The sequence below is a fragment of the Halichoerus grypus genome, chromosome 10 (genome assembly GCF_964656455.1).
Source record: "Halichoerus grypus chromosome 10, mHalGry1.hap1.1, whole genome shotgun sequence".
Taxonomy (NCBI): Eukaryota; Metazoa; Chordata; class Mammalia; order Carnivora; family Phocidae; genus Halichoerus; species Halichoerus grypus.
This window is the reverse complement of record NC_135721.1, coordinates 11,331,270-11,356,529: the sequence shown is the minus strand read 5'-3', so window position 1 is coordinate 11,356,529 and position 25,260 is coordinate 11,331,270. Positions and strand designations below refer to the sequence as shown.

The 25,260-nt window shown below is 42.3% G+C and overlaps 1 protein-coding gene across 3 annotated transcripts in view; it reads left to right on the top strand.

Moving 5' to 3' along the window:
- Positions 1-25,260, top strand: part of NBAS (NBAS subunit of NRZ tethering complex) — a 317,946-nt gene that overhangs the window by 214,175 nt on the left and 78,511 nt on the right. For all 3 annotated transcript variants that reach the window (XR_013441601.1, XM_078055983.1, XM_078055984.1), the window contains 4 exons: positions 3,506-3,735; positions 7,050-7,160; positions 16,152-16,402; positions 17,429-17,763. Coding sequence is in view for 2 of the 3 variants with exons in the window: in XM_078055983.1 (XP_077912109.1) it covers positions 3,506-3,735; positions 7,050-7,160; positions 16,152-16,402; positions 17,429-17,763 (927 nt within the window). In the remaining variant the exon portion in view is untranslated. The remainder of the gene's footprint in view (positions 1-3,505; positions 3,736-7,049; positions 7,161-16,151; positions 16,403-17,428; positions 17,764-25,260) is intronic.

Sequence of the window (25,260 nt, the reverse complement as noted above, 5' to 3'; positions counted from 1 at the left end):
TAAATAAAATCTTTAAAAAAAAAATACAGAGGGGTTAGATAATTTCTACTTAGTAAAGGAAAATAGATTAAAGTTGTTTAAACCATGTAGGAATATATTGGCTTTAATTCATTAGTCTAAGGTTGTACTTTGAGTGAAGATCTGCTCTGAAGATTTAGTGGAGTCATACATGAGAAAAAAATGTGGAACTTCCCCAATTCCACACCTGGAGGGATTTCCAAGGATTTATTTTATTTTCATGATTGAATTCCTGTACATTCATAGGATTTTAGCCTTAGAAAGGGGATCATCTGGTGATGTTCCTTTGTTTTACATCTGAAGAAACTGAGCCCCCTGAAGAGTCAAGAGAGAGGATCCCTCTCTTGACTCCCTCTGTGGAGTTCCCATCACTCTTGGTCTGTGATCCTGTAATGGTGCTTATATTCAGGAGGCTGCTGTGGGTTGCTTCTCTGTATGTCTTTGTCTGTCACTACTTTTTAATTCCTTGAGCATAAGCTCTAGGTCCAGTTTCTTTTCTTAGAATGATGGAGAAAAAAGTACTTTAAAATACCTTATTTTACTTGTGCCCCATAACAAAGCATGAGGAGGGTATGCTTATTGACTCCTATAGGTGAGGAAATAGGAAGTAACTTGCCCCAAATTGCATCCCTACTGAACGAGGGCCCTGGAGTATACAGTACTACTGACCTCAAAGCCCCTACTACTGTTGGCCGTGCTTCCCTTTTACCCTGTACCTGATTTCTGCTGAGCCTCTGCTGAGCTCTGGAAAAGACAAATTCATGAAGTATATGTGGTCTCGGCCATAATTTAATAAGCTGTAAATTAGTATTTCTGAGAAAAAGAACTGTAAAGTAAATTGTGTAGTGGAGCTACAATTAAAGTGAATGCTTTTGAGTAAATCCCATAATCCCTTTCATTTTCAGAATACCTGCTTCATGCCAGGCCTTGGTTTGTGTATTTTATATATGTAGAGTCTCTTCGGCCTCACACCACCACGCAGGCTGTGTTTTACTGCCATTTTGTAGATGGCACAGTTGAGTTTGTAGTTGTTAAGTAACTTAGCGCAGGGTCATCCAGCTGGTACCTTCTGTGTGTCCATGCTGAGTTCACTTTGCCGCGTCATTTTCTTCACTGGCAAATATATGAAAATGAAGGTTGCACGTGGAGACTGGAGACTTTCTGTGGGATAAAGAAAGCCCACACAAATGTTATTGGTAGTAATTATGCTCGTTATTGCTTTGTGCTGCCATTTTGAAGCTGTGCCCTCTACCGGGTCTTGGGACTTCTCCATAAATTGTATCAGAATACAAAGAGAATAGAAATGAGAAGGCGTTACATAATCAAGGTCAGTTGAAGAGTGTGTAGGCCACTCTCCCCAAACAGGTACCAAATCCCCAAGATGCCAGAAAACAAAAGGTTAAAAACTGAATGTGGAGAAAACCTGCGGGAAACCCTTGAGAGAATGGAGGTGGTGGGCTTCATGAGCAGGGGTGGGAAGCAACAGCCTGGGAGAGATGGGGCTGCATGGTTCTAGCCTCTCCTTCCCAGTGCATTGGGCAACTGCACACTGAGGACTTCGGTCTGAACCACAGGGTCAGAGTGACTTACGGGAAAAAGGCGTCCTCGTTGTGGTGAACATGGGCTTGCTGGTGGAGTGCACAAGCGGGTCACAAGGTGCTCCATGAAAGGACAGCTGTGGAAGAGCTCTCCCGCCCCCCTGAAGCCCTGCCCATCACATCTTTGCTCTTGCTCTTTCTGCTACTAGGCAGGAACATGCTAACCGGATGAGGTGTGAGGAAACAGGCAACAGTGGTGCCCAGCCAGGGGCAAAGCAGGTGTAGACGGGCTGGCTGGCCCTGAAGCAGCGGCCCTGTACCACATAACCTCAGGGCTGGCTGAGCCCACCGTGTGTGATTCAGGCTGCTGCCCTAGAGTTCAGTCAGCTAGCAGAAAGGGGGTGGGGGTAAATGTCAGCTGTAGAGGCGGCACTGGGAGCTGAGGCGTGGGATCCCCTTTGCCTAAATCCATGGCCAGAAATAGGATCCATATGCGGCGGATTCCCACATCACTTCTAATGGCAGGTAGATTTGCTTCTTTCATGCCATCTTTCTGTCAGGTCTTAGCTTAGTCGTATCACACCATTCTATAACTGCTCGTATTCACACCATTTTATAACTGCTCGATTGTGTCTCCAGATAGACTGCATTCCTGGAGGAAAGGGTCACATCTTCTTATTATAGTACATCACCTGGCACAAAATAGGTGCACAAGAAATATTTGCTGAACGAATGAAAGATGGTCTTGGAGCTTACTTTGGAGAGGTAGCTTTCAATCCCAGCTCTTTTTGACTTGAGATAAATCTGTGGTTTTTGCAATAGGACTGAGTGTATGCATAGCAGTAGGGAAAAAACATTGACTTTTTCCTCAAATCCACCTCCTGGAACCCAAGAAGATTTCTTTAATTGGTTTTTATCAGTACTCCCAGATTGTTCCCTAATAGGATCAAGAGAGAAATGTCAGGCTAGGTTTGGTAATATAGACTCGACATTGACAAATCTCCTGTGTAGCTCAGAATAATGGCTTACACATTAGAAATGCTGACAGCTTACTATAATTAGGTGTGTTTCTGAGAACCAGAGGTAGATTCTGGAGTTTTTTTCCTAATTTTCTTATATTAAAATATAAACCATATCTTCCCAGGAATTGGGAGTGATTGAGTTACTGTTGTTCAAGTGTCAGGCTCCCTGTTAAATATTCCAAAATCATGGCTGAGCTGCTATTGCTTCGTTGACACCCAGAACAACTTTAATGTAAATAAATGTGGCCAGTTAATCACTTATTTTTCTTTCCTGTCAACTGTTGGATTCTGGGTTTTGTTCTATTTGGATAATTTTATTGTTGTTAGAAAAGCTGTTAAGAATTATAGAACAATATCCCATTGAGCCCCCAACTGAGCAGAGTAAAAATTGGTTGGGTGCTCTCTTATACAATTATAAGTGTTTTATGATTTCAGGAACAGGGATAGGTTTTTTCCTAACTTACCCCTGGAGAAAACACTCCTCTACTTAGCTGGCTAGGCATTTATAGTGGCATTATTTGAACTGCTGCTTTGTTATTGAGAACACTTAGATGGTCCAGAGAAAATTTATCTAGGGGCAATGATACAAAAATTACTTCCAGGGTGAATTATAAATGATCAGATAATTAGGGAATCAGTCTAATGTAGGATGATGGTAGTTGAAAAAGCAAGTGGATATTATTTTTTAACTGGTTGGGAGATTTTTAAGGAAGAAGAACAGAGCAGGAGTCCAGAAACCTCCTTCCAGACTCAGTTCTGTGTCTTGTCTTTGTGGTCTGCAAAATGTACCACCTCTGCCATTGATTGCTTAGGGTGGTTGTGAGCCTTGATTAAACAGCAACAGGGGGAGAGCCAAACACTGCCCTGTAGACGTGGTCTTCTTGTTGTTACTTTGTTCTGTTTTTGTTGTTGCTCTTTTTATTATAGGCTGATCCCAAAGGGCTAATCAAGATGGTCACCAGGCATGTGACTCGATACGGACATGAAGCCTGGCCAGAGGACCTGGTCTCACTGACCAAGCAGTTGCACTACTACAACGAACGTCTCTTGGATTTCACTCAGGCTCAGATCCTTCAGGGCCTTCGGAAGGGTGTGGATGTGCAGCGTTTTACTGCCGACGACCAGTACAAAAGGGAAACTATCCTTGGCTTAGCAGAGTAAGGGGATGCCTTTGTCTCATAAAGGGATGGATTTAAAATATAAAAGGGGGTGCCTGGGTGGCTCATTCGGTTAAGCATCCGACTCAGGTCATGATCTCAGGGTCATGAGATGGAGCCCCGCATCAGGCTCCACATTCAGCAGGGAGTCTGCTGGAGATTCTCTCCCCCTCCCTCTCCCCTTCCCCGGCTGCTCTCTCTCTCTCTCTCTCTCTAATTTTTCTTTGTGGGTATGGAATGCCCCTTGGTTTTAATACTGGTCTCCATTTTTTAGTTTAGATCAAATGAGAATTACTTACATGTCAGAAGGTGGAGAAAATAGGGGGGAAAAAAAAACTTAAAAAAAAAAAGGTGGGAAAGTGTGTTCACCCACAATGGTTATTGAGAAGATATTCACAGTTTGTGGAGTGCTTATCATGTGCAAGGAGCTGTGTTAGGTGCTCTGTAAACTATTTTATAAATATCGCTTAATCCTCAAAGATAAGCCTATGACATAGAATGTCATCCCCATTTTATAGCTGAAGAACATGAGACTTCAGAGTGTTGAGTAACTGGCCCAAGTTTACATGGGTGGTAGGATCATCACTGGGACGTTGACCTTGACCTCTCACATAACAAAGCCATCCCATCGTCACAGTGCCCTGTGGCCGCCCCCGCACTGCCTGGTTGTGTTCCCAGGAAAGCACCAGCATACAGTTCAGTCGAGGCTTCCAGCCTTTGAAACTAAGGTTAAATTGTGCCTATATTTAATGGTTATTCTTCCCTCCTGGTACATTACTTTAAAATAACAAAGATAGCCCTGCTTATGAAAGTGATATATGCTATTTTTCATTATTATTATTTAAATCTTTAAGAAAGTGGCAAAGTAGCTTGGCACTCTGTAATAAGTTTATATTAACCCGAGCTTCTTTCCTACCAGAAGACACCCCAGATTCTCTTTAGAGTAAGGCAGGGAATAGAGAGATCAAAGAAAAGATAGAACAATCTGTCACAGGATTTAGTTTAATTAAGAGAACTATGGAATCACTTTTTCTTCGCCCCTCTGTTCTTGTAGAGATTAATAATTTCATAGAGTCATCTAATGTCTAATTGGAAAGTGACCAAAGAGGTCATTTAATCCAACCTCCTCATTTTTGGAAAAGGAATCTGAAAATCAGCTTTAAAGAGTGGTTCAGGGTCACAGAGCCAGGGAGGTGAGAGCCTCAACTTCCCATTGCCAAGTCCAGTGGGCTTTTCCTCCAGGCATTCGGTAATCCTTGGGGCCATGCTCATGGCTTCTTAGAAGAGGGTTATTATGTAGAATAAAGGTTACAAGGTAAGGCACATCTTAACATCATCTATTACATTTTGCTAGGGTTATTGTCCTTGATTTTCTTTTTTAAATATCCAGCTAGTGTATGCTATTTGGAGTATGTTGATGAGGACAAAGACCTGCTTTTGACAAACATATAATAGAATCTTCTTACTTGGAAGAAGTACTTAGAAAAATGTACAGCAGCCTTTGAATGGCTTGTTTAAAATGTCCAAGTGTCCGCGGCTTTCCGAGCTAGCGGTTCTGATGTAGAGACAGGAGTTGGGCGTCTTACAAACGAGAACCGCGAAGCACCTGTTCCTCCTGTTTCGCTGCTCTACCTTCAGCTGTACGCGACGCCGCCATGCTTCACTTTCTTACTAATCGTGTATCCGTTTCTCACGGCATTTGTGTTCTGTAAGTGCAGCGTGTCTGTCCTCTGTTCCCTGTGTAGCTTACACGATAGGTCGGCAGTGGTTAGTCAGGCTAACCTGGGAGAGGGCACAACATAGCGTGGTTTCTTCCCACCTTTATCGGGTGATGATGGTATCCGTATGTGGTGAGCACGCTCGTGTGGTCAGGCCATGTCTCAGACTCCCCTAACAGAAAGGATGAATTGCTAACGGTTGCCATCCTCAGGGATTGCTCGTTCCATCATGGAGAGGTGAAGGTACCCAATAAATACTTTAAGAAATTTTTAATTGACCATGCCCTAGTAATTCTTGCCATGACAGACTTATTCCACCCCTGGGCCTCCTTTTTATAGTCCATGAGCAAAGAATGGTTTTTACATTTTTAAAGGTTTGTGGAAAAACAAGAATAAAAAAATAATAGGAATTTGCTACAGAGACCGTATGAATGGCAGCGAAGCCTGAAAGATTTATTAACTTGCTGTTTACAGAAAATGTCTCCCAACTCCTGGCTAATCAAACATCTAAGTAAATGTCCTGGTTTTCTTTGCTAGGGTGTATGTAGTCTTAGCAGTATTACTTAATAAGAATAGAGATTTCATTTCTGTGCCTGTGGTTCTGTCCACCAATCCTCCAACCAAGAATTGGTTCTGCTTGGGGATTTAGGGGCCCCGTGATAGTCTTTATGGAATGGCTTTAATGTGGGCACCCTGGCCCGGAATTCTTGATATATCCAGAGGGCCCCAAGTTTGGCGGCCCCATCCCTGATTTAAACCTTCCGCTGGCTCTCCGTTGCTGAAGGGTCAGGTGCAGACCCCTGGGCTCACCTCCCCTCTGCCTTCTCTCTCGGAGCTACCTTGCCGCTGTTTTGCTTGTTTATCCTCCAGACTTCAAGCTCAGATCACTCGCTCGTCTCTGCTTGTCAGTATTTGAAGTCCTCCCTGGTGGCGGTCCCCGTGTTGTATTTAATTGTCGGTTCACATCTCACATCGTCCACTAGGGCTGTGCTGTGAGTTCCTCAGGAAGTATCTTGTTTGTCTTTATGTCCTAAGCAGCTAGCCCAGTACCCGGCGCTAGAAAACAAACGATTGTTGAGAGACGAACTCTGCTTTCTTGTATCCCTGCCCTGCAGTTATGTATCTGTTTCCTTTGCACTGGTTTTTGACTGTAGGCTCCGGGGTCTAGACCAGAATTTTTTCACTCTCTGTACCTTTTGGACTGGATAATGCCTTGTGGGAGAGCTGTTCTGGGCATTGTAGGGTGTCCCACAGCATCCCTGTCTTCTACCCACTAGATGCCAGTAGCACTCTCCTCCTCCTCTCCCGCCATGATAATCAGACACTGTGAGATGTCCCCGGGGGCACAGCATCCTCATCGGGTGAGAACCACTGGTCTAGACCATTCCTTGGTCAGTTGCAATGCACCACAGTGAAAACAGAATATTAGAATTCCTTGGACGTGCTTTTCCTGAATTACTGTGAAATGTCTTATTAAGGACTGTGCCGACCGCACCCCTCACAGCTGGAGAGAGTCCTAATGAACATTTTCTTTGCTGATTAAGGTAATGTGTTTCTCTTCTCTCCCTTCCCCGTGGCTGATGGACATTCTTGAAGAACACTCGAGGAGAACGTCTACAGCGTCGCTCTTTCTCTGGCGCAGCGTTACAGTGTCTCCCGTTGGGAGGTTCTTATGACCCATTTGGAGTTCCTGTTCGCCGACAGCGGGTAAGCACACGATTCGTATGTACGTTTATTGCCATGTCTGTTTTTTCAGATTCCATTGAGAAGGATCTTGAAGTCGTAAAGTACAATTTCACCTTCCCTTTTGAGCTATAGTAGATCAATATCTGGACATTCTGTCTTTATATGTTTCTGATACACATTTCAGTATTCCAACAGTAGCTTATTACTTTTTGCCTTTCAGTAATAATAGTCCTGAGTTACATTAATATTCGTGCATTTATTCAGAGGTGTTTTTTTTTTTTTACTGAGCATCTGCTGCGTACGAGGAACAGTGTTAGACACTTGGGTTACAGTAGTTAGCAAAAACAGGCATCCCAACTGTCTTGGAACTTGTTGTCTAGTGTGGGAGACAAGACTGTCATTGAATAATGAGAGACAAATGTGAAATTAAAACTGTGACAAGTACCACAGAAGAGAGCCCATATAGGGGATTTGGCGTAGTTAAGGAAGACTTTCCTGAGGAAATAATGCTAGAGCTGAGATCTAAATATTGCATCACAATTATCATTGCAATGAGAAGGAAACCATTTTCTAGGGAGACAAGACAGTTAAGTGCTAAAGCTTTTGACGGGAAGTAGCATGATGCGTGTGAGGGCCTGACAGGTGGACAGTGTGGCTGAGGTCCAGAGAGTCGGGGGAGCTCAGTGTGAGATGGCTCTGTGGAGAGGCCTAGAAGCCAGGCCGTGGGCAAGACTGCAGGCCTCTCACGCGAGTCCTAGGAGACTACTAAAGTAGTCTATAAAAGAGAGGGAGGTAATAGGATCAGGTCTACATTTTGATAAGATCACTTTGGCTCCCATGTTGAGAAAAAATTTTAGGGAGACAAGTGCAGGCATACAGAGACCAGTTAGGAAGCCGTTGGAGTAATAGACTGTGACTTTCAGAGATATCTAGAAGGTGAAATGGTTAGTACGAAATGCACTGATCGATAAGGACCAACTAGATCTGAATTCAGTGAGAGGGGAGGGGTCAAGATCAGCGCCAGGCTCTTACTGGGTCTCCCTGTTGGGTGCGGACATCCTTCGGTGAGACAGGTAGCCCTGGTTACAGACTAGACATTGTGAGGGGAGTGTGAGGAAGAGGCAAGGGATTGGGCGAAGTGACACACATTGAAATGCCCAAGAGGAAAGGTCATGCAGACAGCGGATCTTACTGCTCTGGAATTCAAAAGAGAAGGAGGAGCCGGAAATCTTAACTGGGGAGTTACATGCACATAGATGATAAATAAGCCATGTTGTGGGTGCACTTTGGGAAAGTATATGGAATGAGAAAGGAGAGAGACCTAAGACACACCTTGAGGACCTTCCACAATTAATGGCAGATAAAGGGCTGCCAGCAAAAGCGACAGGAGAGCGCAGCCGAGAAGTAGGAGGAAAGAAATGGGGCATCCTTGTGCTAGGGAAGCTGTGGGAAGAAAGAGTTTAAGGAAAGGGAGGGAGTATTGAGTGGGGCCAAATCCTGCTGAATAGTCAAGAATTGCTTATAATTCAGCATTTTTAATTTTTATTAAATCTTTAAAATGTTAGCATCTACATTTTAAGTATTTGTGAAATTGCTACACGGGTGGGTGATAGTGTTATCTGTGGTAAATATTGCACAGACTTCACCATTTTTGAAGCACAGTAATATGTTCAAATAAATGTTTCTTACGCATATTGGCATTTAAAAAATACCTTGGCATTTTATTAAATATCTTTTTCCTTTCATTGACTGTTACATAAAAGCCTGCCGTATCTGTACAAGCAGGATGCTCCACTGGCCTCTGAATATATTATGAATTATCAGGCAATCTAGTAATGTGCAAGGCTGTTCACGGCATGTCATTACAGCTGATCGCAGCGTGATTCTGCAGACGCAGCAATTACAAAAGCAGGAAATCATTACCTCCTGGCGTCATTACTTTTGAGTGACAAAACACCTAATATTGATTTAGAAGTGGTGTTTAGTAGTGCCTCTCGCTCTTTACTTAAAAGATGTCGTTTGCCTTACTATTTAATCAGACTCAGGGACATAGGTATTTGAAACCAGCCTTGTCAATACAGTAGAAATTGCCCGACATTCACTCGTTGAGTCACTGCCTATGGGGAAGGTAACAGATCAGAGTTATAAGAAAAATAACGGTCTTTTCCTTAAGATTTTGTTTTCCTATCCCTTTAAAAAGCCGTTTTCCCCACCCAGTGGAGGAAATATTTTTCTCTATTTTCCATGCTCTTTCCTGTTGGTGGAATTCTGGAATGTTCCCCGTGTAAGCACACGTCCCGGTACGCGCGCGCCCACAGTCTTCAGGGAGGTGGCCTATGCGACAGAGCGTAGACCCTCAGATCAGGCTGGCTAGATCAAACCCGACTGTCTCTCTCTAGCTGTGTGCCCCTACGCAAGATAATCCAATTCTCTGAAACTCATTTTCCTTAACTCTAAGGTGTAATAAAAATTAAATGACTTCACGGTAAAGTAGCAAACCTACGTTCCTGTCACACGATCGGTGCTTCATTAATGGCAGTTTTTCCTGCCATTTCACTCCTCTGTGAAGGAGATAATCCTCATAAACACCCGTACTTGAATTCTGGTCTCCTTTGCCCCCTTATTTTTCCTCCGTGTTTTTTCTTCTTGATAGTGTTGAACGTCCGTGATGGCTTTGAGTGGGCCTGTGGGCCTGGCGTCCCTTCCAGCTGGCAGACACTGGCTTACCCGGCCTCCTCTTCTCCTGGGGCTTGTTCAGGGCTGATGCATCCTGAGTAGCCAGCATCCCTACAACATCCCTTCCGGGCTGTTCGGGACGCTTTGGTGGGTCTTACCTCATTAACTACCAGTGTATGTGTGGCTTAGCGTGAGGGCATGGGTGTTGGGAGTCAGGCCACATTTCAGGGTCCAGATCTGCTGCCCATAACCCCAACTGTGTAGCTGTGATTGAATCACTGTTTTCTCAGTTATCCGACCATTATGCTTACCTTGTAAGGTTATAAAGATTAGAGAAAAATCTCTGGAAGGTATATAGCTGGTGGCTCTGTAATACTGTTGCATTATTCCTGTTACTGTTCTTGTCAATTCTGACTCCATGAGTGTCTTTAAGTTTTGGACACAAGAGCATTTTTGGAATACCAGAGGCTGCTTCTAGGTGATTGAGTAGTACCACATTTGTTCGTTCATTTAATATTTTTATAGTGTCTTCCTATTCTAAGCTTAGGTTTAAGTGCTGGGTACATCATTACCCTCATAGAGCTTATATTCTAATAGGGGAGACCCCCCCCCACAACCACCCCCAAGACACATACACACACACACACACACACACACACACACACACACACACACTTACTTAAAAATAGCCCAGACCTAAATTGTAGTCATGGTAAGTCCCATAAAGGCAATGCACAAGGCTGAGGGTTCTGGGGCCAGGAAGGTCTTGGAATAGCTACAGGAAGACCGTTGTGGCTGGAACATATGGTGCCTCTGAGCACAGGAGAACTAGGTAAGGGCCAGAACTACCTTTGACTGTCATCCTTGATGACACCCTCCATTTTCCCCCTTCTTAGTTAGATAACAGATCTGAAGGCCACGCATCCTGCACTTTCAATTCACTCTGATAGCCAGCCACCTTTTAGTCACCCGGGTGATTACCCAGGGGATTTTTCTTGGGTGTCTGAGATCATGATACCGTCTTCTTCTCTGTCGGTTGTTGTAGTACTGTCTCCTTTAGACCCATGGCTAGGGCCCCTGGTCACAGGGAATCTGACTGTGCACTGCTGTTTTCCACAGTCAGTTTCATATTCTCTGGTGGGATTCTTTTGGTCTCAGGTACAAGGATGAGCAAGGGCAAGTTACAGCTGTGGGAAGATGAAAACACTGTAAGGTGTCTGCCTTTTTTATGAATTAGAAGATGCACAGGACCTGTGCCCCAGGGTTGCTGCTGCTGAGAGTGGGGATTGTGTCCAGAGAGCCACTTTGTAAAGGATGCTGAATTCTGGCTTTTCTCCCATCTCCTCCGCCCTTAAGCAAGCCTGGCATAGTTGAGGAGGTAGTGTGAGAATAGTATGGAGTGGGGATTTAAGGTAGCTCAGCTTGTTAAAAGTAGGTCATAATGTTGAAAATTAAGATGAAATAAAAACTCAGGACCAGGAAAAATCCATATTAGAGGAGGAGGGTTGAATATAGATGTTCAGGTCATGGGTTTTATAGAATTGTTCGATTTGGTTTTGATCTTTCTTTTGGCCTAAGGGGGGAAGAGATCATGACCAAGACTGTGATTTGCATTGTGCATAAGAAGAAACCTACCATTCCTAAAAATGGAAGAACTAATTACCACTATTACTAAATTGGAAGCAACTCCTTCCTTACATCTGTAACCTTCCTTTCCATGTTGTGATTGTTAAGGTCACTTCTCCCCCAAAGAGTAAGAAGCTCCTGACGCTGGCATAAAATGTAAGCAGGAAAATGCATCTTGGCTTATTTCCATCTTGTGGAAAGTGCTCAGGCTTTGAATCCTGCACGTCTGGGTTCAGACCCTGGCTCTTTGACTTGTATGCCTAGGTTTCCTCATCTGCAGAATGGGTGTTCTCATTCCATTTGGCAAAACTGCTGTGGGATTTAAGAGATTTATACAAAACACCTGACATGTAGTAGATGCTCAAAAAAAAAAAAAAATAGCTACTATTATGACTTCTGGAAACAGATCATATGTGCTGAACCCATCCTGTGACCACTGTTAGCCTAACTTTGCACATCTGATTCTTGAACAATTATTTCTCAAGTCAACACTGACATTAATTATAAGGTACCTGCTTTGTGAGAAGTGAGATGACATGATACTTAATGCCTAAGTGCTCAATACATGGTGCCTATTACTATTTCTGTGCCATGGTGTTTTTTAAAATATATTTTGTTAGGTTATAATGTGAGATTGTACAAACCAGTCAGAATCTGAGGGGTTGGGATTGTCACTAGAGAGGAGACGAAGCCTGACCTCATGGCTTGCCCCGTCATACTCAGGTCATATAAAACATTCCACAAAGAGGGCTGGCTCAGTCGGTTAAGCGTCTGCCTCTTGGGTTCAGCTCAGGTCATGATCTCAGGTTGTGAGATTGAGCCCTGCGTTGGGCTAGGTGCTGGGCGTGGAGCCTGCTTAAGATTCTCTCCCTCTCCCTCTGCCCCTCCTCTCTCTGTCTCTCTACCTCTCTAAAACAAAACAATACGAAACAAACAAAAAAACTTAAGTAAAAATAAAACATTCTGCAGAGGATGTCACCGAGTATTCGTATGGCAAGAAATAGAGATACTCATTATTGGTCATCCCATCAACTTTGTAGGTGAACTTAGAAAGTTAAATTCCATTTTTCAGTTTGCAAAGACACTTGGCCAAAATGTTGGCAAAACTGAAAAATGCCATGATTATTTTTGACCTCATTTTCTCTTTCAGTCCCATGTTCAACTGTCAGGCAGCATTGCAGATCAAGTCAGCCACATCGAGTTCATTCTGAGGCATTTGTGTGGCGAATAGCTTGGATTGTTTCCCTCAGGTCAGAGGGAAACTTCGAGGGTAGAATTGTCTCTTTCCACAGGCATCTCTGGGGGAACCCTGTGCACCCATGATCGTGGTCATTGATTTGCACCCATATGTCTTTAAACTTGTAGGATTAGTCTTTGGGGGAAATGCCTGTTAGTTGCTACATATGGATTCTGTGAAGCCCGACCCCCATCCCTTTCTGTCCGTCTTTCCCAGTTACCCTCTCCCTCCTCCTACCCCACTGTCATTCTTCCTCCTCCCCCTCTCCTCAGTATTCCTCACTCAGGTAATGGAACTGTTATCAATCAGTCTCAGACTGAGTAAAGAAAAAGGTGTTTAAATAAATTTGTTTCCCTATACAAATATAAGTTCTTTCAATACATGGTGTTCTTGAATCACAGTTTTGAGTGATTGACAACTTGAAGCCATTACAGAACACTAATCAAAGGATTAGTGCTCATAATTTATTCCTTGTGCGTTGGGTACAACTAATGCTAGTTTCTTCCTGTAGTTAATCTCTAAAAGTTAAATACGCACCATATTATATAAGCTGCTTTATAGCTAAAACTTGGCTCCAGAAAAAGCACTTAAACAGTTTTTAAGGGTAATCATTAATTTGATTAGTGAAAAGTCCATAGTGGTTTCATGGTATTTCTTCCTACTCTCCTGAATATGGGTTCTTTGGAATTGTTTTCTAAGCAGAGATTTCATTTTTTGTTCCAAAGGGAAGATAACAGCTTCTTTCAATGGAAACTATTAAAATGGGTTATTGATTACTGGCATCTATGAAAGATCTTAGCACATTGTAATTTACTGAAGAGGGAGGTTTTGGTATTTATCATATGTCAGTAAAGGTATTCCAGTATCTGTCTTGACAAGATAATTAGGTAAAATTGTACATCAGGCAAACTGAATTGTAGGCACAGAAGAATAAGTGGGTGGGCAAGGGGGAAAGTAATGCTGATTGAGAGAGACTATATTCAGAATGAAGCCAAACACCAGTGAACCAAAACTGTGATAGTTTAGTCACTGTCCATTTTGTAGATGAGACTGTCTTGAGTATTCTGTTTATTGGGGTGTTAGGAATGAAGTATGACAGAGAACTCTTTTAGAGTAATGCTGCTGGGAGAGAGAGCTAATGTCTGTGTTACAGAAAACAGTCCTGTTTCTGGAATGGCTGGTAGTGCAGGCGCTCGACCTTCGTCAGTCGATGGCTGCTTTGTGATAAGCCGAGCAGAACGCACACAGGGTCCAAACAGATGTGGACCCTTGGTCCTAGGCGAGTCGCTTAACCTCTCTGATGGCAGTTTCTCATCTGTAGGTTGCTAATTACGTAGATTTAGCTTGCCTTGCATAGTAATCAGCGTCATAAGTGCACGTGTGTTCTCCCCTTCCATCAGGCATGCCGTTCTGCCTGCAAATCTTTGTTAGTACGAACTGTCTTAATGGGGTGACGTGGTTTCTTATTTACTTTTTCAGACTTCATTTTGCAAATTATGCAGAAACATAACAAATTCTGTGAATCACTTCCGTACACCACTGTGTATACAGTGTCTTTCAGAGGTGACATTGCATACTTTGCATAGTGATAGTATCAGGAATATTTTCTGGCCAGCCGTTCATTTATACTCCGTGTTTGTTGCACAGACCTTGTGCTTTCTTGTCTTGATACTTCTATGATATTATTTTGCTTCATGCCTTTTGACAATGACAAGCTCAAGTACTTCCTTCATTAAGCCTTCTGTTAACATTGACAGCCATGTCCTCTGAAGTTACAGCTTTAGTGATCCCACTCTTAATGGGAATATGATTGTGTGGCCTTTGTCCATCCATACCATTATTTTGCATTGTTGTTTAAGTATTTATAGCTCAACCAGATTTTCAAACCACTGGATGAGAGCTCTGTGTTGTAAACCTTTATGCCCTCCCCGGTGCTGAGCACAGTGCCTGGTCCATGGAGGACGCTTAAGTTTTTGTTCATCCACCCATCTATCTGGCATTCAGAAGACACATGTTGAATGTTTCCTTTTGACCACACACTAGTGCTTGGAACTGAGAAACTAAAGATAAAGAAGATGTGGTATTATCTTTGCCACCGAGTGATCTATAGTCTAGTAAGGGAGACACAGAAGGTAATGAAAAGCTAAAGCATGTTATGAGTACCAGAATAGAAGGATGCTCAGAGGACGCAGCCAAGGAAATTTTTATAGACCAGGGACGTTTTTATAGATAGGGATATTTATGTAGATGTTTGAATTTTGTCTTAGCAGAAAAACAGGATTTCTCTTGAAGTGACAGGTTAAAAGAGCATTTTTTTAAAAAATTACTTGGTATTTTCACTTTGTGGATTGCTGCTGTTATCCCACGTATTATCACACACTTGTAAAAACTTTAAAACATAATTTATATTAACTTTATCTCCATAAACCAAAAACGTGTCTTGGCATTTTCTAAAAATGGGAGTTCCAATAAATAGGGTATCATATTCCAGAGGAGTTGCTTTTCAACTGTAAGTAATCTAACTTTGATACTGCCAGAAGTCTCACTAGCTGCCCCCACATATGTTGTTTGCCACTGCTGAGGGCCCTGGAAACGCGGCATTTCTAGGAGAACTGAGGGCTGCCTGAAGGACTCTGAAAATTAGAGTTTGAAATTTATTCTGCATGGGGCATCGGGGTTACACTGGACTGGAGGCATTATATTCTGTCCAGGGTGAAGCCAAGACTAAAATTAAGTCTCCCCCCCCACCCCAATAAAAACTGATCAGCCAACCAAAACTCCTTAAAATTTTTTTCAATAGTTTAAACTTAAGTGACCTTTTTTTTTTAATCATAGTATAAAGGCATCTAAGTCAGGATGAAAAGATCAAGATACGTGTTTTATTCAAATGGCATTCATTAATTCAAGTGAAAGCACATGCATCTGTTCTTACCTATTTTAATTCTGTTTGAACATAGTATCAAATTTGGGTCTATGGAATAGCAATTCAGGGCTCTTGGATGTGAAACTTATATGCCTCAAAGTTGGAGCTGTTTCTTCCCCTCACCATTTCCTAAATTCCTGAAATAATAAGGTTGTTTACATTTCTATAATGAAGCTCAGATTTTAAATGCTTCTTATGACATAAATAAACAATGCATCATGGAGGCTGACAAGTCTGGGTTCATTTCCTGGCTGGTAAGCATTGGGGGACTCTCCCATCTGAAGGAATGTGAAGTCATGCCTACTTCACGGGGTTGCCGTGACCCACATGAGATAACATGAAAATTGTATAATAGTAGGCATTTAACACGTCTCTTTCCCTTAATGTAAACTGCTTGCCTCCTGGTGGTTTACTGAATTTGATTGGCAGGAAGAAGGGACTTTGTAGGAAGCAAACTTTCTTCTCCAGTATTAAAAAAAAAAAAAAAAAAGAGCACATTGTTCAATAAAGGGACCAAATCTTAACACAATTTCTTTGTCCCTAATTTCAGTTTGTCCACAGTAGAAATTGAAAACCGAGCCCAAGCCCTTCATCTCTTTGAGACTTTGAAGACTGATCCAGAAGCCTTTCACAAGCACATGGTCAAGTATATTTACCCCACAATTGGTGGCTTTGATCACGAAAGGTTGCTATATTATTTCTCTCTCCTGGAAAGCTGTGGCTGTGCGGATTTGGGGAAATATGCCATTAAACCAGAAACCCACATTCGGCTGCTGAAGAAATTTAAGGTGGTTGCTTCAGGTAAGATGATCATTTCCCTGCTCGAACTCATTCTTTAAATTAAATCTAAGGATTAATTTTTTGTACACAATCATGTTTGTGCATTGTGGCTGGCATAGATCTGAAACCACAAGATACAACGCTAATTGACTTTTGTTATTATCTTTCCAGCTCCTTTACTTACTGTTGAAGGAATTAAATAGCAAAGAAACTGTAAGAAACCTATTGGAAGCCACATAGTAACTTAGAGTAGGCCTGGCACTAAAATCCGAAGTTTTTGACTAATCCTCCAGAGGTTTATTCCCTACTCCCAGGGGTTTTATTTTGCCTTATATAAAGGACAAGGCTGAGACCCTTTACAATTAGCAGTCTGGCATAATTTCACTTCACTGGAGCCTCTAAGTTTAAAGTGTGTGTGGAACCCTTCAGATAAGTGCCTTTGAACCTTTGATACATTGTGGAAATCTTTAGGATGGTATCCGTGTCTCTTTATGCTCATAACTAAGGAAGTCAACATATTAATACCTCTCCAGTCTGTGTGGTGCTTTATAACTTACAGGGCACTTCAAAATCTATATTCATGTGATACTGATAACAGTCGTGAGAATTTACTTCCGTTTATCAGTGGTTTACTGAGTAACCGAATTAGAAACTGGACCATTAGAAACAGAGGAAAAGGAGTAAGATCCAACCCCTGCCTTTGGGCCTTCGGGTAGTGGAGGGGAGGCCAGATGAACATCAGGTGACCAGAAGGCAGTGCGGTGAGTGGGCTGGTGGAAGAAACCGTGGGTGCCCTGCAGGCCAGAAGCAGCGGGGCCGCCATGCCTCCAGCGCCCCCTCGAGGCGGTCCGTGGACGAGTTGACTCCACCGCCCATGACCCTGCAGGCCGAGACTGGCGCTCAGGTCTTCTGACCTGTGTAATCGACAGACTGTCCACTGTAAACCGGGAGATGAACTTTTCCCTCCAGCCACACAGAGGGCTATGGATGTGTGTGAAAGCTCTTGGAATGAACCTACTCTGTTTTTTTTTCTTTTCTTTCCATTAGGTCTTAATTACAAAAAGCTGACAGATGAAAACATGAATCCTCTGGAAGCACTGGAGCCCGTTCTTTCAAGTCAAAATATCTTATCTATTTCCAAACTTGTTCCCAAAATCCCTGCAAAGGATGGGCGGATGCTTTCCTCGAGCTCTCTGTACACCATCTGGTTACAGAAGTTGTTCTGGACTGGAGACCCTCACCTCATTAAACACGTCCCAGAGTCCTCCCCAGAGTGGCTCCACGCCTATGAAGTCTGCATGAAGTACTTTGATCGCCTCCCTCCGGGCGACCTCATCACTGTGGTGGATGCAATTACGTTTTCTGCAAAAGCTGTGACCAAGGTAACTGAAAAGATAGCTTACAGTGCATTGGATGCTTTAGAAGAAATGAAAATTGTTTGTTTTTATTTACTTTCTCGAGATGAAGAATACTTACATGTTTGACGTTTTAGTTTTTTTGCTAAGCGTGAGGTATTCTAATTGGGAAATCATTTTCTTCTATCACAGATGTACAAGTCGTCTAAATTAGACTCCGACTGTTCTCATTTACATGTACATTTTGTACATGTTACAGTTCTCCTATGTCATTTTATAGTAAATATTCCATCCTGTTCTTTGCAGTTCATAAATGGGAAACACCTCCAGCACTCAGCCCACCGTGCCTGCATTCAGAGGCAGCCGACAACTTAGCTGTGGTTAAATTGAGCACTTAAAAAATTTCGCATGAATGCCACGTGGTAGTATATGGCTTGGTGATACAATTATCCATGAAAGTCTCTGTAGACATTTTCTAATGTCTGCTCCATGCTTAGGTCTGAGCCCCTTTAACTGGACTCCAAATCTTGTTCTGGATCCTTCTAACAATGTATAGTTTCACACAGAGTAAATACTGTGGGTCCCTCTCCTCCCCTTCTTGCCCTCTGCTTGGCCACAGGGCACTCTGTCCTAGACAGTCTCCTACCTCTGCTCTCAGCTGCTGAGCTCTGTTGCCTTTGGAACTTCCTCTTCATCTGCTTTGCTGCTGCTTTCTCTTTCCCCAAGTTGATCGGCAAGTCCACCCAGTATCTTATCACAAGAATTTTTACTGTGGCTAATATTATCTTGAAAATTTACTGTAAAGGCTAAGAATTCAAGTCATTCATTTGGAGGTTGGCACAGGTAGAGGTTCAAACATCTGTGGGGATTTCTAGTTTTTTTTTGTTTTGTTTAATTTTATTTTTTTTTTTAAAGTCTTTATTTGAGAGAGAGAGTGAGCATGAGCATGGGGAAGAGGGAGAAGCAGGCTCCCCACTGAGCTGGGAGCCCGATGCGGAACTCCATCCCAGGACCCTGGGGTCATGACCTGAGCCGAAGGCAGATGCTTAACTGACTGAGCCACCCAGGCGCCCCAGGATTTCTAGTGCTAACTAACTTGTTAGATCAACAGTTGTGGATAACGAAGGATTTCACGTCCTTATTATTAGAACTCAAGTACTTCAGTTAATAACTTGGTTTTAAATTCTATGAGCACTGCTATGAAAAGGAGATGATCATTTCTGTTGTTTTTAAGGAAGAAACTAAAGATTTCAAAGGGAGATAGCATCATATATTTGAAAAGAGTACAAGTTTCGAGTCCTGTAAACCTGCCTTGAACTTTGAACCTGCCAATTAATAGTTCTGTGGTTTAGACTGAGGAATCTGCTAGACCTCTGTCTCCTTGTGGCCGAGTTATCTGTGGTGCAGATAATATTATTACTCCCATTTTGACAGGTGAGGAAAGTGAGACTCCATGAGCTTAGTTTGATAATAGAGGAGCCAGACCCTGAGGTCAGGAAGGCTTTTTTTGAGGGTCTTTGCTCTTAACTGTAGTGTATCTAAGGAGCCTCAGAACAAGCAGTTAGAGTCAAGGGCCCGGAGCCATTCTAGGAACTATGGGAGGGCAGAGACCAGAGAGCCCCAAGGATGTTCAGTCCAGTGGAGAAGGCTTTCATGGGATGTGTCCAGAGCAGGGCTGAGTCTAAATGAAGAAGGCCAGGCAGGAATCTGGCAAATATGGGGAAAGATAAGAGTCCAGCAAACACGGGTTTTGAATCTCCCAAGAATGAGAAGAGGGTCACAGTTCTGACTGTGTGTGTATTAGCAATGTAGGAAGTATGTATCGAGGGAAGGGAATGAACCAACTGGGGAGTTGAAATCCAAGGAAAAGCCTCTAGAAGTGGGACCGTGAACTGGCTACAGGGGCTAGACAAGCAAACAGACGAGGTGCGAAGCCAGGAAGACAGAGGGTCCTTCACTCCAAGGCCGTTTCCTTCCCCTTATGCTGAAGCAGCTTTTCAGTATTTTATGTGAGGGCAGCAACAAAGACTAGCTCCATGACCAAGGCCATATGCTAATTGTGAGCATGTATGTGGACATGGACAGACAGTTCTAGATTTTCCAGCAGCAGTTATTGACTCATGATTAAACTTAAGAGTTGGATGTAGAATCCACTACGAGTGTTCGTTTTTATTTATGATGTTTTAAGTCAGATGTTTGCAGTTACAGCACATTCTCATCACCTTAGTTTCTTACTTATACCTTCAGATATCCTCCCACCACCGGAGAATGTAGGACACAGTTGTTTGTGCACATAGGTGCATTTTTCCTGAGGAAAAGATGCCTGGCTGATCCAATAGAGAGCGAGTCAGTTAATTATGTGGCATTGCTTTCTCTTAGTTCAGATGGTATAATCCTTAGCAAGGTACTCTTGTCTAGTAAACTATCTCAAGAGATGGTTTTCTACGGAGCCAGGTAAGCTATAGAAAAGTGAGGCAGAGGCATTTAAAGTTAATTTCACATCTTTAGTCTAGCTTTATGTTTTCCCTCATTTTATTAATTGGCAAGCTTTTAATTTTCCATTGAGAGAGGAAAAATAAAAAGTTTAGATACAAGGCTTGCTTGAAATCACACAATACTGTGCTAGAGCGAGTGAGAGCAAGAGAAATTCAAATTGAAATACAACCCTTACATGTCAGAGGACACATTTGGAAAAGGAAGTGCAACTGGATTTGGCCAAATTTGCAAAACACCAGATGTTCCCACAGCTCCTACATGATATTAAAAATGTAAAATAAGTGTATACTACTCAAATATAGGGTGCAGTTTTCAAACGTATGCCCACATTTAATTCAAAACCGAACTTACGGAAAGAGCTGGTAAGCTAATTCTAGAGTGTGTAACAAGAACAGCAAGCCGTTGTTCAGATGCTAGAATTCAGACAGGAGTATCTGTAAAGCCCGCTCTTAGTACCCATCCCCTGATGGAATAAAGCAGAGAAGGCCCTTTACCTTCAGGATAATTGTCATTCAGTTGCCATTTGCATTAGTAAAATTTGTGGAAATTCTGAGGAAAATATTCACAACATGGTATGATGTCATGTAGGCAGAGATTGAATTTGCATGACATTTGAGGTGTTGAATATGCAGAAGGGAGAATATGAATGTCTAAAGTTTGGAGCATTTGCTCCAAATCGAAATTGTTTCATTTTTGTGGAGTCAGATAAGAGTTGCTTTCCTATATCTTTTCCAGTTCAGCAATTAGAAACATTTTTTAGAAGGGACAGAGAGCAAGGTAGTGGGTTAGAAATCCCGGAAAATGGTCAAAGAAGCTACAATTCAGGTCAGAACACCATGTGCTTGGTTCAGATGTGATGTGGTTAGATAAGGGGGACTTCTGTGCAATCTCAGCCTTCATCTTAATCCCAGCCTTCATGGTCCCCACGCACTCTGGTTGCCGGGAGAGCTGCGTTCATAAGTAAGGACACGGGAAATACCCCTCTCACCTATGAGATGCTCCCCAGGAGTTTGCTTAGGACCCTTCTTCAAAAGCCCCAGAGCATCATAGAACTAGAAGAGGCCTTCTGTCATCCTGCCTGGTGCTTCTCAACCTGGAATTGGATAGGCATTTACCACCCTCAGCCCACCCCACATGAGCCCTCTGTTCCAGCTCCCACCATTTGTTTCTGATGGGAACAGGCCGTCTTCTTTGGGTTAGAGTGGGAAAAATATTTGGAACCTCTTATCTAGTCTGACCTCTGACCCTCAAGCATCATATCTATTGATAATCCAGCTACTACCCCTTGTGTGTGTGTGTGTGTGTGTGTGTTTATGTGTATAAAGGATTTTTCTTTGGGCTTCTTATAGTTTCCACTTTTTGGTTCTGCTTTCTAGAGCTATGGAAACAGCATAAGGGAGTCTCTTTTTCATATTATGACTTCTTGAAATAAGCTACTGTTTCTTCCTTATCCTATTATCCAGATTATTTGCTATAAAAATCTGGAAGAGTAAATTTGTCTTAAAAAACATATGACCTAAAAATCAGGGGTGTCTGGGTGGCTCAGTCGTTAAGCATCTGCCTTTGGCTCAGTTCATGATCCCAGGGTCCTGGGATCAAGCCCCACGTCGGGCTCCCTGCTCCACAGGAAGCCTTCTTCTCCCTCTCCCACTCCTCTGCTCATGTTCCTTGTCTCGCTGTCTTTCTCTCTCTCTGTCAAAATAAAATAAATAAAATCTTTAAAAAAATAAAATAAATATCAAATGTATTTTCTAAGTTTGTCTTAATCAAAGGCTGCAATATAGCAGTAACTTCAGGGTCTTCACAGTGCTAATATTATCTCTTAACGAAGAATGGCAGCACATTTTTCACCATAATAAGCCATCAGTGTCTGAAACCACTGTAAAAATGTTTAGATAATGCATATTACCTAGTTGCATGGCATGATACAGGACTTTCTGATGCACAAATCAAATGCATATTGTGTAGATTTCAGACTGAATCACTAAGTGTTTAGGCATTAGCTGTGTACCATATACAATACTAGTTGCCACTGACAACATTAAGATGTAAAAGACATTCCTAAGAAAGTTAAAAAAAATTTTTTTTGAAGATTTTCTTTTTAAGCTGTACACCCAACATGAGGCTCCAACTCACCACCCCAAGGTCAAGAGTCGCGTGCTCCACCAACTGAACGAGCCAGGTGCACAAAATGTTTTTTTTTCTTTACAGTAAAATTATTATAATTGAGAATTACACTCCTTATGAAAGTAGAAATTCTTTGAGGTGGTACCTTTTATCTAATTCTCCAGTTCCTAGTACGGTATGAAGTAGGAACTCCTCAAGTGTTTTTTAAACAATTATTATGAAAATTGGTGATTGTAAAACCTTTTGATCTCTGGGTGCCGTAACATTCTTAAAAATTATTGAAGACCGTAAAGAACTTTTGTTTATTAAGGTTGTATCTATTGATATTTATCATATTAGAAATTAAAACCAGGAAACTTTGGAAATACTTAATTCACTTAAAACTATCAGTAATAGACCTGTTACAGGTCGACATGAATAGCATATTTTAATGGAAAATAACTATTTCCAAAGAAAAAGGATTAATGGAAGACTGACATTATTTTATATTTACATGTCTTGCTTAATAGAACACAGCTGGATTCTTGTGTTTTTTTCTGCATTAGGTTTTTGCTGTTTGGGTTAAGTAAATGAAGAAAATCCAGCCTTACACAGGTTGAAAAAGGGAGAAGTGCTTTAGTAGCCCATAACTTGGGGTGTTCCCCTTTGGTACTGCACTGAAACTCAACAAGTGGTAGATTCTTAGAGGCCAGCTGCAATGTGGAATCTAAAACTACATCACTGAACACTTTGTACTCTGTTACATTAAAATCACTGGTCTATATTGCACTTTGAATGGATCTTTTACCCGTGTATGGTTTGTAATATAATGCATTAGAGCTTTGGAAAATAGTGATCCACTGAGTTATGCAGATCATCCAAATGTTGATAAATTGCATTATACAATATCAACAAAGTCACATGCATTAATATGAGCTCTCATCTCAGCAGATGAGTCTTTAAGTATTGGGAAGCTCTCAGTCTCACCGTGGTAGATACGAGTTTTCCAAAATTCTAATTTTTTGCTTGACGGCTCAAATTTTATCAGTGGCAGCAAATACTATGAATTGTTTTCCTTCAAGTGACAGGCTCATTTTGTTCACTTTGGAGAAAATGTCTGCCAAATATCCAAGTCTAAATAACCAGAGTTTTCTATTAGTTGTACTTTTAAACAGAAATGGTGATGCATGCAAAAAGCAGCTACTTGAGCTCATAATTCAAACCATCACACAAATGCTTTTTCCTTATTATGCTTTGGTATACAGTGAGGTGCTTTGTGTGTATATGTCAGTTCTTCATACAGAATCTGAAAAAACGTTCACTCAATGGTTGAGATTTAATAAAATTAATCATTTTTACTCCTTCATCAAGAACATTCTTAAGTGAAAATTTGCCAGCGAAGAACACAGTGGCTCTTAGTCCAGTCTGGTGCCACTCCCTTGATCTGTGCTAAGTCCTCACGGTTTTATCCACCGTTGCTTTTTTACCGACCTGTAAATGCCAATACAGTGAAAAAAGATAAACAATGTCTTAAGTGTCCTCAAAATAATTTTGACTTAGCAGACTGCTCGAAAGAGTCTTGGACTCTTGTGGTTTGTGGCCCACACTCTGAGAACCACTGTCCTACGTTATTGTTTCCAAAACTACAGCTGTCTTTGATGCCTATGTGAGAGATCATTTCAGCTTCCTAAATATTTATAATATCAATAAGAATAATGAAAATATGTTCTGGTAAGTGCATAAAGGATTACCTTAAATTTTCAGTTCCTTAAAAGAGATTAATGTCTTGTCTTTTTTTCTTAGAGGGAGAGAGTTGGGGAGAGGGGCAGAGGGAGAGAGAGAATTTCCAGCAGGCTCCACGCTCAGCGCAGGCCCTGACTCGGGGCTCAGTCTCAACCCTGAGGTCATGACCTGAGTTGAAATCGAGTCAGATGCTTAACCAGCTGAGCCACCCAGGTGCCCCAGAGCAGATTGATTTCTCATCAGCTTTCCAGATGTGGAAATATTATAAACTGAAAATGCAAGGTGGAGTGTGTGCCTGGTTGTGCCATTACACCACCCTTTGAATTTGTGAACTGTGCACTGTATTTTTTTCTTTCTTCACATTTTAGTTTTTATAATTTTTTTTTAGCTAGCACATTTATCTTTTACTGTTAATCGAGCTTAGCGGGGAGCTCCCTGGGAGATGTCTGAGAGACGTATCGGAAAGGAGAAGGGGCTTGGAGTAAGGGGGCGTCTCCTAAGGGACCCTCAACTCTGTGTTCCTAGGCCAGGATATCAGATCAGAGGAAAGGTGATTTTTCTGGGGTCTGTTTGCCGTAGTGTTTGAGGGTGATGCTTAATCATGTTCCTCTCCTCCTTCACTAACACCCACTTTTAGAATTCAGAAAGGTGAAAGCAAAAACATCAATAAGTAAATGTTGATAACTATAGTTGGAACAGCTGGTGTTGGAGAGTGTGGCCTGGGTCTGTGGCCCAGTGGCCTCTCTTTCACCTTTACACTCGCATGGAACTTGACTCATTAGTGCTGCCCCAGAGGCCATTCTAGAAAGAAGTGGAGAATGAGCGCATGCTGTGGACACAGCCTGCGGACAGGAAGAGCCACACTCCCCGGGGCTTCTGTTGGCTCCCGTCCTGTGGGGACGATTATGGAGCAGAGGGAGAGATGCCGCAGGTGTTCCTCCTGTGGTTCTCTTCCTGTTGACTGGACTGAACTTTTCTCCCTGTCATGGGAAGACGAGGAGTGGGCAGTGGGCTTTTTGCTCCCTGACCTGACTATAGGCTTAATAACAAAAGCTCTTGCCACCGAGGGGAGAAAGCTGTCTGGGGTCTGTCAGATCCTGGTCCCGGGGCTCCCACTTGATGAGGCCATTCCCCTCATATGTACGAGTGTCTGAAACCCACGGTGGCAATTAAGCCATA